Source organism: Trachemys scripta, chromosome 8 (genome assembly GCF_013100865.1).
Source record: "Trachemys scripta elegans isolate TJP31775 chromosome 8, CAS_Tse_1.0, whole genome shotgun sequence".
NCBI classification, from domain to species: domain Eukaryota; kingdom Metazoa; phylum Chordata; order Testudines; family Emydidae; genus Trachemys; species Trachemys scripta.
Window position 1 is genome coordinate 85,816,797 of NC_048305.1, and position 13,794 is coordinate 85,830,590.

General features: G+C 42.5%; 1 protein-coding gene across 1 annotated transcript in view; it reads left to right on the forward strand.

Annotated features, from left to right (window-relative positions):
* Window positions 1-13,794, forward strand: part of SLC44A5 (solute carrier family 44 member 5) — a gene marked incomplete at its 3' end in the record, with an annotated part of 99,228 nt that overhangs the window by 13,518 nt on the left and 71,916 nt on the right. Inside the window, 1 exon segment of the mRNA XM_034778325.1 lies at window positions 897-945. Coding sequence (XP_034634216.1) covers window positions 897-945 — 49 coding nt within the window.

Consider the following 13,794-nt stretch of genomic DNA (forward strand, 5'->3'; position numbering starts at 1 on the left):
GGTAAATCGGTAGACCCATAGAGGTTTCCTTCCTGTCTGCTGGACAACTTGACTGGCCTGCAGTTAGGGTGACCAGACAGCAAGTGTGAAAAATCGGGACGGGGGTGGGGGGTAATAGGCTTCTATACAAGAAAAAGCCTCAAATATCGGTACTGTCCCTATAAAATCGGGACATCTGGTCACCCTACCTGCAGTCTCCAGGATTACCTCATTATCTCCTGTGAGCACCTGTGCAAAGAAGGGCAAACTGAGCTAACGTTAATCCCCTTGTAGGCTAATGACCATATATTACCCCTGCATACTGCCATGATGTGGCATTGGCTCCTGTAAAAGCCATCGATTCCAAGCAGCATCGTGTAAGACCCTGGAGTGAGCATAATTCTGTTAGCCTCCGTATAGATTCTGTAGTTGCATGGGAGCTGCAGACATGGCTCCAAATCATTAGCTTTCTTGAAGGGTGATCCAGTGGTTAGGGCATTCGCTTTTTATTCAGGAGACTCAGGTTCAATGTTCAATTCTCTGTTCTGCCACAGCCTCCCTGTGTTGACCTTGGGCGGATCAGACTCTCTCTGCCACATTCCTATCTGTAAAATGGTGTAACAGCACTTCCCTACCTCACAAGAGTGTTTTGAGATTGAATACATTAAAGATTGTTTAGTACTAAAGTAATGATGGCTATATAAGTACCTAAGATACCCAAAGCTCTGACCTCTTCTGCAATCACAGAGCTGGTCAAAGTAAGTGATGAGATACTGGTATCGCTCCCAAGAATTAATTTACTAGAACGGGTTACACTGGGCATCTTGGAAAGATGTTCCTGAAGGACTGCTGTTAAAAGAACATAGTTCATATTTTTACCAGGATCTGTTTTTTATGATATCTTATTTTAAATGCAGGTGAACCAAGGAAATTTGACCCAAAGTTCAGAGGACCTATTCACAACAGGTAAATATTTTCATTTAGTATATTTATATGCCGATTAGTTTTACTGTAAATAGAGAATTAAGAATGCCATTAATGGAGAAATTGTTTGATTTGGCTCAGTTGTCTTTTTTTTTTTTTTTTTTTAACCAGGAGAAAGTGCTGGCGGTTATTCTTGCTATAATTCAGGACTTCCAATTGCTCGGGGGAGTCAGTGGGTATACACCTCGGGAACTTCCAACACCACCCCCATATCCAGGGACAGCCCTTCTTTGTGCAATATCTTCCTTATAATATTACATTGATTTTAGTTTGACTATTTCTGAGTACTACTTGGCATGAATCAGGCTCATAATCATTGGACTGGTACCAGGGCCCAATCTTGCAGCTCTTACTCACCTGAATATTACTTACTCACATGAGTCGACAATGTGATGTGGCGGTGAAAAAAGCCAATGCGGTCTTGGGATGCATTAGGCGTGGTATATCTAGTAGGGATAAGGAGGTCCTGCTTCCGTTGTATAAGGCGCTGGTGAGACCTCATTTGGAGTACTGTGTGCAGTTCTGGTCTCCCATGTTTAAAAAAGATGAACTCAAACTGGAACGGGTGCAGAGAAGGGCGACTAGGATGATCAGAGGAATGGAAAACCTGTCATATGAAAGGAGACTAGAGGAGCTTGGGTTGTTTAGTCTGACAAAACGAAGGCTGAGGGGGGATATGATTGCTATCTTTAAATATATCAGAGGGATAAATACAAGGGAGGGAGAGGAATTATTCCAGTTTAGTACTAATGTGGACATGAGAACGAATGGATATAAACTGGCCGTGGGGAAGTTCAGGCTTGAAATTAGACGAAGGTTTCTGACCGTCAGAGGGGTGAAATATTGGAACGGCCTTCCGAGGGAAACGGTGGGGGCGACAGACCTGTCTGGTTTTAAGATTAAGTTAGATAAGTTTATGGAGGGAATGGTTTAATGGTAAAACATAGTAGCCAAGGAATACCAAGCAATGGTAGGTAAATAGTATAATGGCTAACAGGGGTCAGGCTAGAGACTCTTGCCTACATGCTCGGGGTCTTACTGATTGCCATATTTGGGGTCGGGAAGGAATTTTCCTCCAGGGTAAATTGGCTGAGCCTCTGGAGGTTTTTCGCCTTCCTCCGCAGCATGGGGCAGGGATCGCTAGCAGGAGGGTCTCTGCCAATTGAAGTCACTAAAACACAGGATTGGGGACTTTAACAGCAGAGTCCAGGGAAGGGGTAGGGACGGTTTTGTGGCCTGCAGCATGCAGGGGGTCAGACCAGATGATCATAATGGTCCCTTCTGACCTTAAAGTCTATGAGTCCTATTGAAGTTGGAGGGCCTACCTATGAAAGCAAGGATTACAGAACCAGAACCCAAACGTTTCAATCTAATCATATGTTTAAGCAGCCTACTAACTGTGACCTCTCACGAGCCTGAGGAATTGTGACGTTCTGAAGCTGGTAACCAAGAAAAAAAGCAGCGTTACAGGCTATGAGCTTGATCCTGCAGTGCTGACTGAGGTGAAATTTCCATTAGAACTAATGGATGCTCAACATCTTTCAGGATCAGACCTCACTGCTTTGCAACAATTCTTGGACAGCCTAACAAATTAACGTACAATGCTTGGTTTTATCAACCTGTTTACTCTGTGATTCACTATTAAACAAATATGCAGTTACCATGACAATCTCTGCCACACCAGGTATTATGCTATTCTAGTTGTAAGTTCTACTGCATCTTTTTAGAGAAACCATTATGTCATGTAAGCTCAATGGATTTTTATAATGCTCTGGGGAGAAATGCAATCTAGGGACTTGATATTTTTCCTGATGTCTTACAGTCCTTGTTTTGTTTTGTTAAAATTAATATGGAATTTTACTTTTCTCCTAATCTTTATTTTTTCTGACTAAACAAGCAGCAAGTGGGAAGAAAGATACTCCTTGGCAGTTTTTTTCCCCCATTCTGTTCCTGATCATCTTTTAACAGTAATGCCCTATGATATCAAAGAAGCATCCCTATAATTCCAGATTCTGGACATATTTTCTAGTAATTTATATAACTAAAAAGTTTCCAGTGGCCACATTGGTATTACTATTGGCTAAAATTGTTCCTGACCCCAAATCATCCCCTTGTGATAAATTGGTTAGTGTGCATGTGTGAGATTGTCTCCTATTGGATGAAATCAGAATAGTTCAACTGTGTGTCCTACGACCTATTCTTCTGACAGCTAATGGAGATTTCTCTTATATGAAACACACACACAGGATGGTCTAGTGCAGTGGTTCTCAAACTTTTGTAGTGGTGACCCCTTTCACACAGCAAGCCTCTGAGTGAGACCCCCCCCTTGTAAATTAAAAAAAACTTTTTTATATTTAACACTATTATAAATGCTCGAGGTGAAGCGGGGTTTGGGATTGAGGCTGACAGCTCATGACCCTGCAAGTAATAACCTCGCAACCCCCTGAGGGGTCACAACCCCCAGTTTCAGAACCCCTGGTGGTTAGAGTACTAGCTTAGCACTTGGAAGCACCAAATTTAATTCCTTGCTCTGTCACAGGCTTCCTGTGTGATCTAGGGCAAGTCAAGTGTCAGAGGGGTAGCCGTGTTAGTCTGAATCTGTAAAAAGCAACAGAGGGTCCTGTGGCACCTTTGAGACTAACAGAAGTATTGGGAGCATACCATCACCTACAGTCCTCAGCTTAAACCTCTCCAACGCATCATCAGTGATCTACAACCCATCCTGGACAATGATCCCTCACTTTCACAGACCTTGGGAGGCAGGCCAATCCTCGCCCACAGGCAACATGCCAACCTTAAGCATATTCTCACCAGCAACCACGCACCGCACCATAACAACTCTAACTCAGGAACCAACCCATGCAACAAACCTCGATGCCAACTCTGCCCACATATCTACACCAGCAACACCATCACAGGCCCTAACCAGATCAGCTACAACATCACCGGCTCATTCACCTGCATGTCCACCAATGTTGTATATGCCAGCAATGCCCCTCTGCTATGTACATTGGCCAAACTGGACAGTCACTACGCAAGAGGATAAATGGACACAAGTCAGATATCAGGAATGGCAATATACAAAAACCTGTAGGAGAACACTTCAACCTCCCTGGCCACACAATAGCAGATGTAAAGGTAGCCATCTTACAGCAAAAAAACTTCAGCACCAGACTCCAAAGAGAAACTGCTGAGCTCCAGTTCATTTGCAAATTTGACACCATCAGATCAGGATTAAACAAAGACTGTGAATGGCTATCCAACTACAGAAGCAGTTTCTCCTCCCTTGGTGTTCACACCTCAACTGCTAGCAGAGCACCTCACCCTCCCTGATTGAACTAACCTCGTTATCTCCATACTGATTTATACCTGCCTCTGGAGATTTCCATTACTTGCATCTGAAGAAGTGAGGTTCTTACCCACGAAAGCTTATGCTCCCAATACTTCTGTTAGTCTCAAAGGTGTCACAGGACCCTCTGTTGCTTAGGGCAAGTCAGTGAGCCACTCAATGCCTCAATTCCCAGCTATAAAATAGGGATGATAGCACTTCTCTATCAAGAGGACTTGTGAGGACAAATATATTAAAGACTGTGAAGTGCTCAGATACTGCTGAGATGGGCACCATATAAGTAACTTAGATAGACAATATACGTAAGAGAAAAATGGTAGAAAACATAATTATGTTACAGAAAATGTCCTCTAAGATACCTCCCTCCTAAAGGAGTGTAAGACATTTATTAAAGTGCAATGAGCCATAACAGGCAATAGAAGTTCCCCAAATATGGAGCTGGACCTAACATCCTGCACCAAAATTCCAAGCTAATATAATCCAGCTAGTGGCTCCAGTGAACCAAGTGAATCCTCAGAGAAACTCCCTGCAGAGTCGACAGCAGTCAGAGGGACTTGCTCTGGCCTGTTTGTGGCCCAGGGACTTCGGAAGCCTTCTACTTCCTGTAGGAGAAGGAGAATAACAAAGGAGGGATAGACAAATTTTTTGCCTATATGAGCAAAAATTCTAAAAATATGTGTGCAAGGCAAATCTCATCTCCATTTGTACACACCTGGCCACAGGACATGTAAATCTGTATTAGGGTGACCAGACAGCAAATGTGAAAAATCGGGACAGGGGGTGGGGGTAATAGGAGCCTATATAAGAAAAAGACCCCCAAATCGGGACTGTCCCTATAAAATCGGGACATCTGGTCACCCTAATCTGTATGTATATAATGGGTGGGGGAAAATGTGTCTCTAGTCCCTTCTGATAAACAGACTGACCTGGTCCTAACTTCATAATTAATCTGTTTGTATTGATATGAGAATAAAGCTGTGTTCTTTTTTGCATATGGGAGGTACCTGAGACTCCCAGCAGCCAAGTTGTTCTTGTCAATATGTGAAGGTGTGGTTGCAGAAATAATTGTAGCAATGGCACATCCCATGATGGATGCTACAGAAGCTGATAACCCGCTGATAGAGAGGACTATAGACTATTTTATATGTATCCCTGCATCCGCCTTAACTAATCACCCTAAATATCAATTTTCAATACCTTAGTTCTTCTAAGTTCTCAGTTGGGCAAAGGGATCTGCAACGTGGCGGTCCATTGAGTTCCATTGGACTCTGGGCAAAGAAGCCTAAAACAGAGGCATTGGAAGATTTCTTCCTCTAGTACTCCATCTAAGTTTAAAGAGTGGTTCTCTCCGCAAAATAATTATGCAAAATTGGCATTGTGAGGCTTCGTGTTCATTGTGTTGCTGTGATTGCATATAAAATGTACTCAGTTCACAATACAAATATTTTGTTTTGAGCCTAATTGCTAGGGAACTACTAGATTTGCAGATGTGAAAATCGCATCATGGACTGTGAAATCTGGTCTCTGACTGACCAGTTTGGAAGGCAGAGTGGTGAGCAGCAGCTGCTGGCCAGGTGTCAAGCTCTGAAGGCAGGTGGTATGGTATTGCCACCCTTACTTCTGTGCTGCTGCTGGTGGCAGTGCTGCTTTCAGAGCTTGGCGCCCCGCAAGCAGCCGCTGTTCTCCTGCCACCTGGCTTCAGGCATCACTGCCAACAGCAGCCACACAGCAGTAAGGGCGGCAATACCGGGACCCCCCTACAATAAGCTTATGACCCCCTTTTGGTTGGGGCCCCCAGTTTGTGAAATGTTGCAGAGAAATCACACATTTTTTGTGGGTTGGTCATGCACAAATAGCAAATTTCACAGATGTGTTACGCATCTACGAAATTTATGCTGTGACCAACCCGCCAAAAAATGTGTGATTTCTCTGCTATTTAAGTAGACCCCTACTAATTGCCAGTTCTGTAAACTCTACCTGGAATCTGAGAGTCAAGCTGAGTTCTTAGTAATTTGTTCTTTGTCATCATAAATACCGGGTGGGCTGAGCTGGGAAGTGCCTGTTTTCTGCTGCATGCTTTCCTGGGGATTGGATGGATGTGCAATGAGAAGTGGCTGCTGATAGAACCATCTGATAGAACCAGCAATAACTCTACTCTGCACCTACTATCCGGCCCACATCTTGTAATAATAAGGGGTTTAGAACACAGGCATGGCAACAGGGGAAAGGAGGCAATGAAAATCTTCCAAGTAATCCAACTGCTGGGGGAGGAGGGTGTAGGTTGAGGAGAGGTGAGGTTGCTTCATTGACCTGGCTCCATTCCCTTTGCAAGCCACACTCATTACCTCTGTACTGGGACATTTGTTTTACCATCCTGTGGCTTTATCTTCAGGAGAGCAGCATGTGGCCCAGAGACTGTGGTACAGATTTTTCCACTGTGGGTTAGTTAGCTGTGATTATTCTTGTATTTTCATTTCTTTTTGTCCCTTTTAAAAGGAGGGAGAGTGATTGGCAATCACTGATTGCACTTAAAATGTTAAACAGCAGTGGATGAATAGAATGTTAAAGTAGCTTAAGGGAAAGTCTACACTACAAAATTAAGTCGCCCTAACATACGTTGGCATAGAGCCACCACAGTAATTAAACTGCTTTTGCATATCCACACTATGCTCCTTGCGTCAGCAGTGCATGTCTTCACCATGAGCGCTCGCACTGATTCAGCGTGGGGCACTGTGGGATGGCTTCTGAAAGGCAGCAACAGCCCATGTAAGCAACACCGTGTCTACAGTGACCCTGCATCGACCTAGTTACATCAACCTAAGTGCTATGCCTCTCGTGGAGGTGGAGTTATTGAGTCGGTGTAGTGGGCGAGTTACAGCAGCGGGAGCTGCATTTTAGTGCATCTGACGAAGCTCATACATCTGACGAAGTATTCACTCACGAAAGCTTATGCTCCAGTATATCTGTTAGTCTATAAGGTGCCACAGGACTCTTTGTCGCTTTTTACAGATCCAGACTAACACGGCTACCCCTCTGATTTTAGTGTAGACACTTACCGAGTTGGGTTGAAGTAAACTGCTTTACGTTGACCTAACTCTGTAGTGTAGACCAGGGCTAAGTGTATAGGCTTTGCTAATACTGTTGTTTTTGGGGATGTTGTGTGGGGATTTTGTTGTGTTTAATGAAAAAGCTATTTGAATTAAAAGGATTAAAATGTAATGGTTGTGCTGAGTGACTCTCAGCCAAACAACTGATGCAAATTCCAAGATGATGTTATCAAAAAGACATCTTTAATTGCTGTGATAACACACTGCAGTCCTCTAAATTTATTCAGTTCTCATTCTGCTCTTTCTGAGACTGTCTGCCTGCCTCTGTCCTCAGTCAAAATGTGCAGCATAATATGGAAATGTCAGGAAAAAGAAAAGGGTAGTATCCATCCTATAACTAGAAGAAATATTAGTTCTGAAACATTTCCCCCTTTGTTACAAAATCTCCTGTCAGTACAATCTGACCCCAGTGCATTTAGTGGTCAGTGCTGCAGGGGAAAGCATGTCTGTTAACACTCAAGTGGGTTGAGTAGGTTACAGAGAAAGTAAAAGTGGGCAGAATACAGCAAAGAGATTACGTGGAATTGCTAATTTTTTTTCTGAATACAATTTCAACATTGAGAATATATTTGACACTGGCATTTACCATCCTCTTGGTGAACAGAGTAAATAACAGAGAGCCATCAATTATTTATCAGTTTTATTTTTTGAAGCAGAAAAATGATGGCAAAGATGAAAACTGCAGCATACTTATATTCAAAGCTGTCCCTTAAACACACACCATTCTTTTTCACCTACAAATATATTTCTTCTTTTCCTTTGCCTTCCAAAAACGGATTGTTTGGAAATAAATGGAAAATCATGAATGTTAGTTTAGGGAATAAATCCTAATATAAGATCTCTGTTCACAAATTTGTCAATGAGACTTTGTAAGTCTGTGTCTGTGTATGTACAAAGGAATTTAAGTGTTAGATTTTGGAATGTTTTACCGTATTGAATGCAGTACATATTACTAACAAAATATATTCATGAAGGATTTAAATATCACTTTGCAAAAGTTAGTAAAATCCCACCCTGCAGCAAAATGACCCTGCGGTATCTAGGTTCAAGGGCTTGAATTGAGGACAGCAGTAGCCTTCAATCTCCATTTCCTGGATTTTTATCATCCTTTTTGGGGACTAGATTGCTCATAGGAACGGTAATGACGTGTAAACATGCATTTACATAGTGGATATATTTGTAATGTAAATTTTGGATTTAAGGGTTTCATAATGGATAGTTTGGATGGAGTCAAGAAAGGTTGCATAAGAAGGACTTGGCCAATGGGGGAGGTAAGAGAGGAAGTTGCCTGCTCCTTGATCTCGTGTTTTCTGTGTTTTTATCATTTTATTGTTTTCCTCAACTCTCTTCCCCCGCTCACTTTCTCTCCCTTCCCCAGTCTGTCAGTCTTCTCCTCCTTTCTCTCCTCTCTTGAGCACTCAACTTCCTGCCTCTCCATTTTCTGCTGCCACAATCTCCCTCTTGCATTCACTCTGAGTCCTCTGTGTCCTTCCTGTCAATCCCTGCCACAATCTGTTGCTCCCCATGGTGCAGCAGAGGTGAGCCCAAGCATGGATAGCAGCCAAGGGTGGTAGACAGCCACCTATATATAGTAATACTGGTAAAAAATGAGTTGTCTGCAAGCTCATCGTTCATAGCATTGTCCGTATCCTGTCAGTCTGGATCTGACTCTGCCTGCAGGGGAAGGTGTAGTTGGAGGTGAGGGCTCATTCTGAGATTTCTCAGTGGGCAGAGTGGAGTGTGCTTGTGGTGGGGTGGTCCTTAGAGTGCATAAGCATTTACCCAGCATGGCGTCAGTTCCACCAGCCCAGCTGGCTGGCAGCTCTTTCTCATGAACAGTATGTTGGGGGATTTACAGGGTTCCCGGTGAAACACAGAGGCACACTGTGAAAACAGGGATGTTCCCTGTGTTCAGGAACACATGGCCATCCTATACATTCTTTAAATGGGTATGTGGTTCTTTGTCACAATGCTAACCAGATTTTTCACAATGCTAACCAGTGCTTCTCTAGTGCTCTGCTTAAACAGTGTGCCCAGCAGGAACACATGGCTAAAGGTAAATAGCTGTACATTTATTCTTCTTTATAGTTATAATGGATGAGAAATGGGGAAATTAGTATTGACAATTGAGCATACTTAGATTCATGTGGTGTGTTTTAAATAGTGGGATGCTGAGTTTGACTGCTCTCTTTGTAGGGCTAAAAGCCTGATCTAAAGAGTGTGGCTGTTTTTGCCCTGTATCGCTGGTACAATCTGTACTTAACGCCAGTGTAATCCAGCCTCAGTGCAAGGAGGATCCTTTCTCAGAAGAGAACTGGCACAGAGGATATTAGGCCCCTCCGTCTCCCTACTTGCAGGCAGCATGGCAGAGAAAAGGTACTGTGGCTGCGTAAAGGAGTCCTGGACGGGACAGCTCGATTTCATACTGATCCCAGCCTGCAGTTTCAGCCCCGTGGGACTGTTTTTAGTCAATGTAAGTTAGAGTAGCCCTTAGGCTGCTCCAGGGGCATGCACAAGGGGGGCAAGCAGGGGCACAGGCCCCCCAATAATCAGTGGGTTCCTGGGCTGTGGTGGGGAGAATGGGAGACCGGGGTTGGAGGAGCTCGCTCTCCCTGCTGCAGGCCCGGGGAGAGGAGTTCTCTTATTTTCCCCGCCACAGCCCCGGGGCTGGAGGAGTCCGAATTCCTGCACACGCCCTGCTGCTGCTCTAACTCAGTGCAGGGGGAATGGCCCTCCCTGAAGAAGGAACACAGGAGTGCAAGGTGAGTTTTAAGACACTGTTGTGCACACATACAGTACATTGCTGACTTACACTGCATGCTGTTCAGCTTTAGCTGGGTGTCTGTCCTCTAGCTTTTAGTCAGGTAATTGTCAGAGTCCCACAGATAGAAATCAGAACATGTCTTTAGTTTCTTCTCCACCTTTAATTTAGAGTTGTTCAGTTGCATGGGGTAGCCCAGTTCTAGGATGCACATGTAGAATTAGAATAAAAGGTTGCTATGTTGTCATCAATGACCTATAATAAAAGATCTGGTGGCTATGAGGGAATTTTTCTTTACTGGTATTTAAACTGTGAGACAGTGTTTGTATTATTACGTATATGGGATTATATTTTAAATATGGATGAACTTCATCCCTTTCAAGTTCTAATGCCAAATGTCATTTTAAAACATTAAAGAGGTCATTTAAAACATGTATCAGCTGAAGCAGGAAATGAAAGTGATCAATGTAAGTAGAACAAATTCCAAAATTAGATTGTAACCTTTTCAGGGGAGGGCCTATGTACAGTGCCGAGTGCAGTGGAGTCCTGCTCTGACTGTGAACTTTGGGCCCTTCTAAAATACAAACTCTTTGATTCCAAGGGCAGAAGTGACCCTTAGGTGTAGTCTGACTTCCTGTTTCACGCAGGCCAGAGAATTTCAGTATAACAACCAAGTTTACCAAAATTGTCCCCAAACATCAGAATTGTGTAAGATTAAATTAAGGTTCCATACATTAGGAACTGTCTTTTTTGGAGCTGTTTTCATGGGCAGATTTTTTGTTTTAGGGATTTCACAGGCATTGTTGCACTTTTGAATGCCAATAAGGAAACATGTAAACTATTTAATGTACTATTTCTTCACCGCTGCAGCCAATTAATCTTTACAAGCAATGTTTAATAAAACTTGCAGAAGATTTTTACTTAATATTAAATGAGTTATCTGAAAAAAATAGAGCTCCTAACACAGTACAAGTAGTACCTATATTTTCTGTGGGCCTTCAGAGAACTTCTGAGACCCAGCAATTAGAGCAACCCTACTAACCTAAATAGAGATGTCCTCAGCTGCTCTCTGACAGAATGCAAATAAATGATTAGGGCCCAAGTTCTCTTTGACACAACCTGTGCAGAGTTTAGCTGTTTGGCATAACATGACTGGCAATCTACCCATCCACAAAATGTTGATATGCAGGGCCAATCGGGCGGGAGAGGGGTCCAAAAGGGCCATTTGGCCTGGGCCTCAAGCTCAAAGGGGGCCTCAAATTTAGACACTTGTTAATATTTTGGCATTTGATAACTTTCACAACTTGTTTTTATGCGCATCCCTATCGGACCAAAATGTGACACACACACACACTCAGCTTAGAGCTGCAAATTTAAGCAAATTAGAGATGTGATTTGGTAAAAGACATAATTTTTTTGTTAACTGATATAGATTTTGTCATACTAAAGAGTTAAAAATGTTCATAAATATTCATAAAAATATTTCTGTTCTGATGGCACAATATTAGACCAAGTGTCGTCAATTTGTGTTTTTATTATGGCAAGGGACCTCAAAAGCTGGAAGTGGCCCAGGCCTCTCTGGACCTCTGAGTGGGCCTGTTGGTATCTACAAAAAGTTTACAATGGGAACTCTAATTGACAAGCCCCTAAGTCAGTCGTTTTCAACCTGTAGTCCGTGAACCCCTGCAGGTCCGCAGACTATGCCTAAGATTTCCAAAGGGGTCTGCACTGCCATTGGAAAATTTTTTTAGGGGTCTGCAAATGAGAAAAGGTTGAAAACCACTGCTCTAAGAAAACTAGTTTGAGATTAAATATATGGTTATAAAGGATAAATGATTTCAATTAATTAACACATCCCAAGGTGTCGTTTCCACCTTTTTACAAATTGCAGAGATGGTGAAGGAGAAGCTATATTTTATTCTGACAAGGTGTGATTTGTTAAGTGTTGAAAACCTTTCTGTTCAACTTAAACCACAGTTGAGTGACTTATGTTTTAGGCATAGCATTTTCTTATTATTTTTACAATGTGTTCTTCCCTGGGGAATACTGGGCCACAGTTCCACATTGTACCATCATGGGAGTAGGGAAACGTGGTACACATTCATGATTATAAGTGACACTGCCATATATCGCAGGCTTATTAGTGCTGCATTGATCTTCCCCTATCCAACTCTTGAATCCTTAAAGGAATTAATGGGTGAAGTCTGCCAGAGTATATGAACAGCAAACTCAATAACTGGAGCCAAAGGAAGGCCTTAAAGATCACAGACACCCAGAGAAAATATTGTTCAGTCCGCATGGTTATGGAATGGTAAGAAAAGGCCACTGTTATTCAGTGATTTATTGGGTATTCTTAAACTCAGAAAACTGCATCTGCCAACAAGAGTTGGAGGGGTTCACGATCTCTCCGGATCAGGCCCTATAGCAATGGTGAACACACTACCTAGTTTCACAATGCTAAAGACACTAAATTGAACTCTTTTTACTGATGTTTTGGGCTGCTTTGTCAAAAGAACTGGGTTTTATTGATTGGTCTCAGCGCGTCATTCTGTGAACAGAGGCGTCTGAGTATGTCACAGGGGAGGCTAGCCACTCTGTGCTCATAAGAAGTTCAGTAATCCATGCTGTGCTTGTTTAGGAATAAGTTTCACTAATGCCATTTTGAGATATCTTAATAGGTTCCTAAATATAACCTTGATGACAATGCTGTTAGGTGCAAAACCACAAATTGCTCCAGTTTTTCTTCCAGCACTTAGACTATTTTCTTGTATGAAATGCACTGTCTTCTTTCCATCCAGATTTTCTTTAAACTGCAACAAGAGACTATCGCTGATGTCATAGCACATTTTTGAAACTGCTGTTATATAACTGAATCATAAAGCTACTTTTGAATTCTCTCTCATTTCGGAGTTGGTCTGAACTATTCCCCTATCGTCCTTGGTTATTTTTCCTCCCTCTTTTATGTAGTTTCTTTATTTTTCTCATGCGTTCCTCTTTGCTTAGTGGTGTTCCCTGTTATCTCTTGAAGGACACAATTTCTCTTTGAGGCGGTTGCTAGCTCTTGCTATCCTTGAAAGCAGCTTTAAATTTAAAACCCACAGTCCAGCTGACTAAAGATTGTAAGACCCAGCTACTTGGCTTTTCGGCATATTTAACTTGGTAACATGTTTGCAGTTCATGAACCCGTTTTCCTTTGTGCATAAATGAATGTCTCTTAGCTATACACTCTTAGGGTCATGGAACTTCAAAGAAGAGCTGAGGTCTGGTGAGAAAGGGGACTCCTAGCTTGGGAATCAGGAGCAAAACTTTAGCATACTATATCCACAATAAAGTGGAGGGGATCTACAGTAAAGGCTTTGATGTGTAACTGTTTTTTTTTTTTTTTTCTTCCTGCCTATCCCCTAGTAAATTCCACCAGTTGTGATTTTATTTCATTTCCTCTATAGCAATGCCTCTTCTTGGGCTCTTCTTTCCTTCCCTACCACGATGCTCTAGGAAAACGGTGATTTCCTTTTCTTCAGAACTCTTTATGTTCCTTCTTTACTTATCTCAAGCATACTTAAGGGTAGTTTCACGGTGAAGCACAAGACTAGTTGCTAGAAGATCTGGGTTCT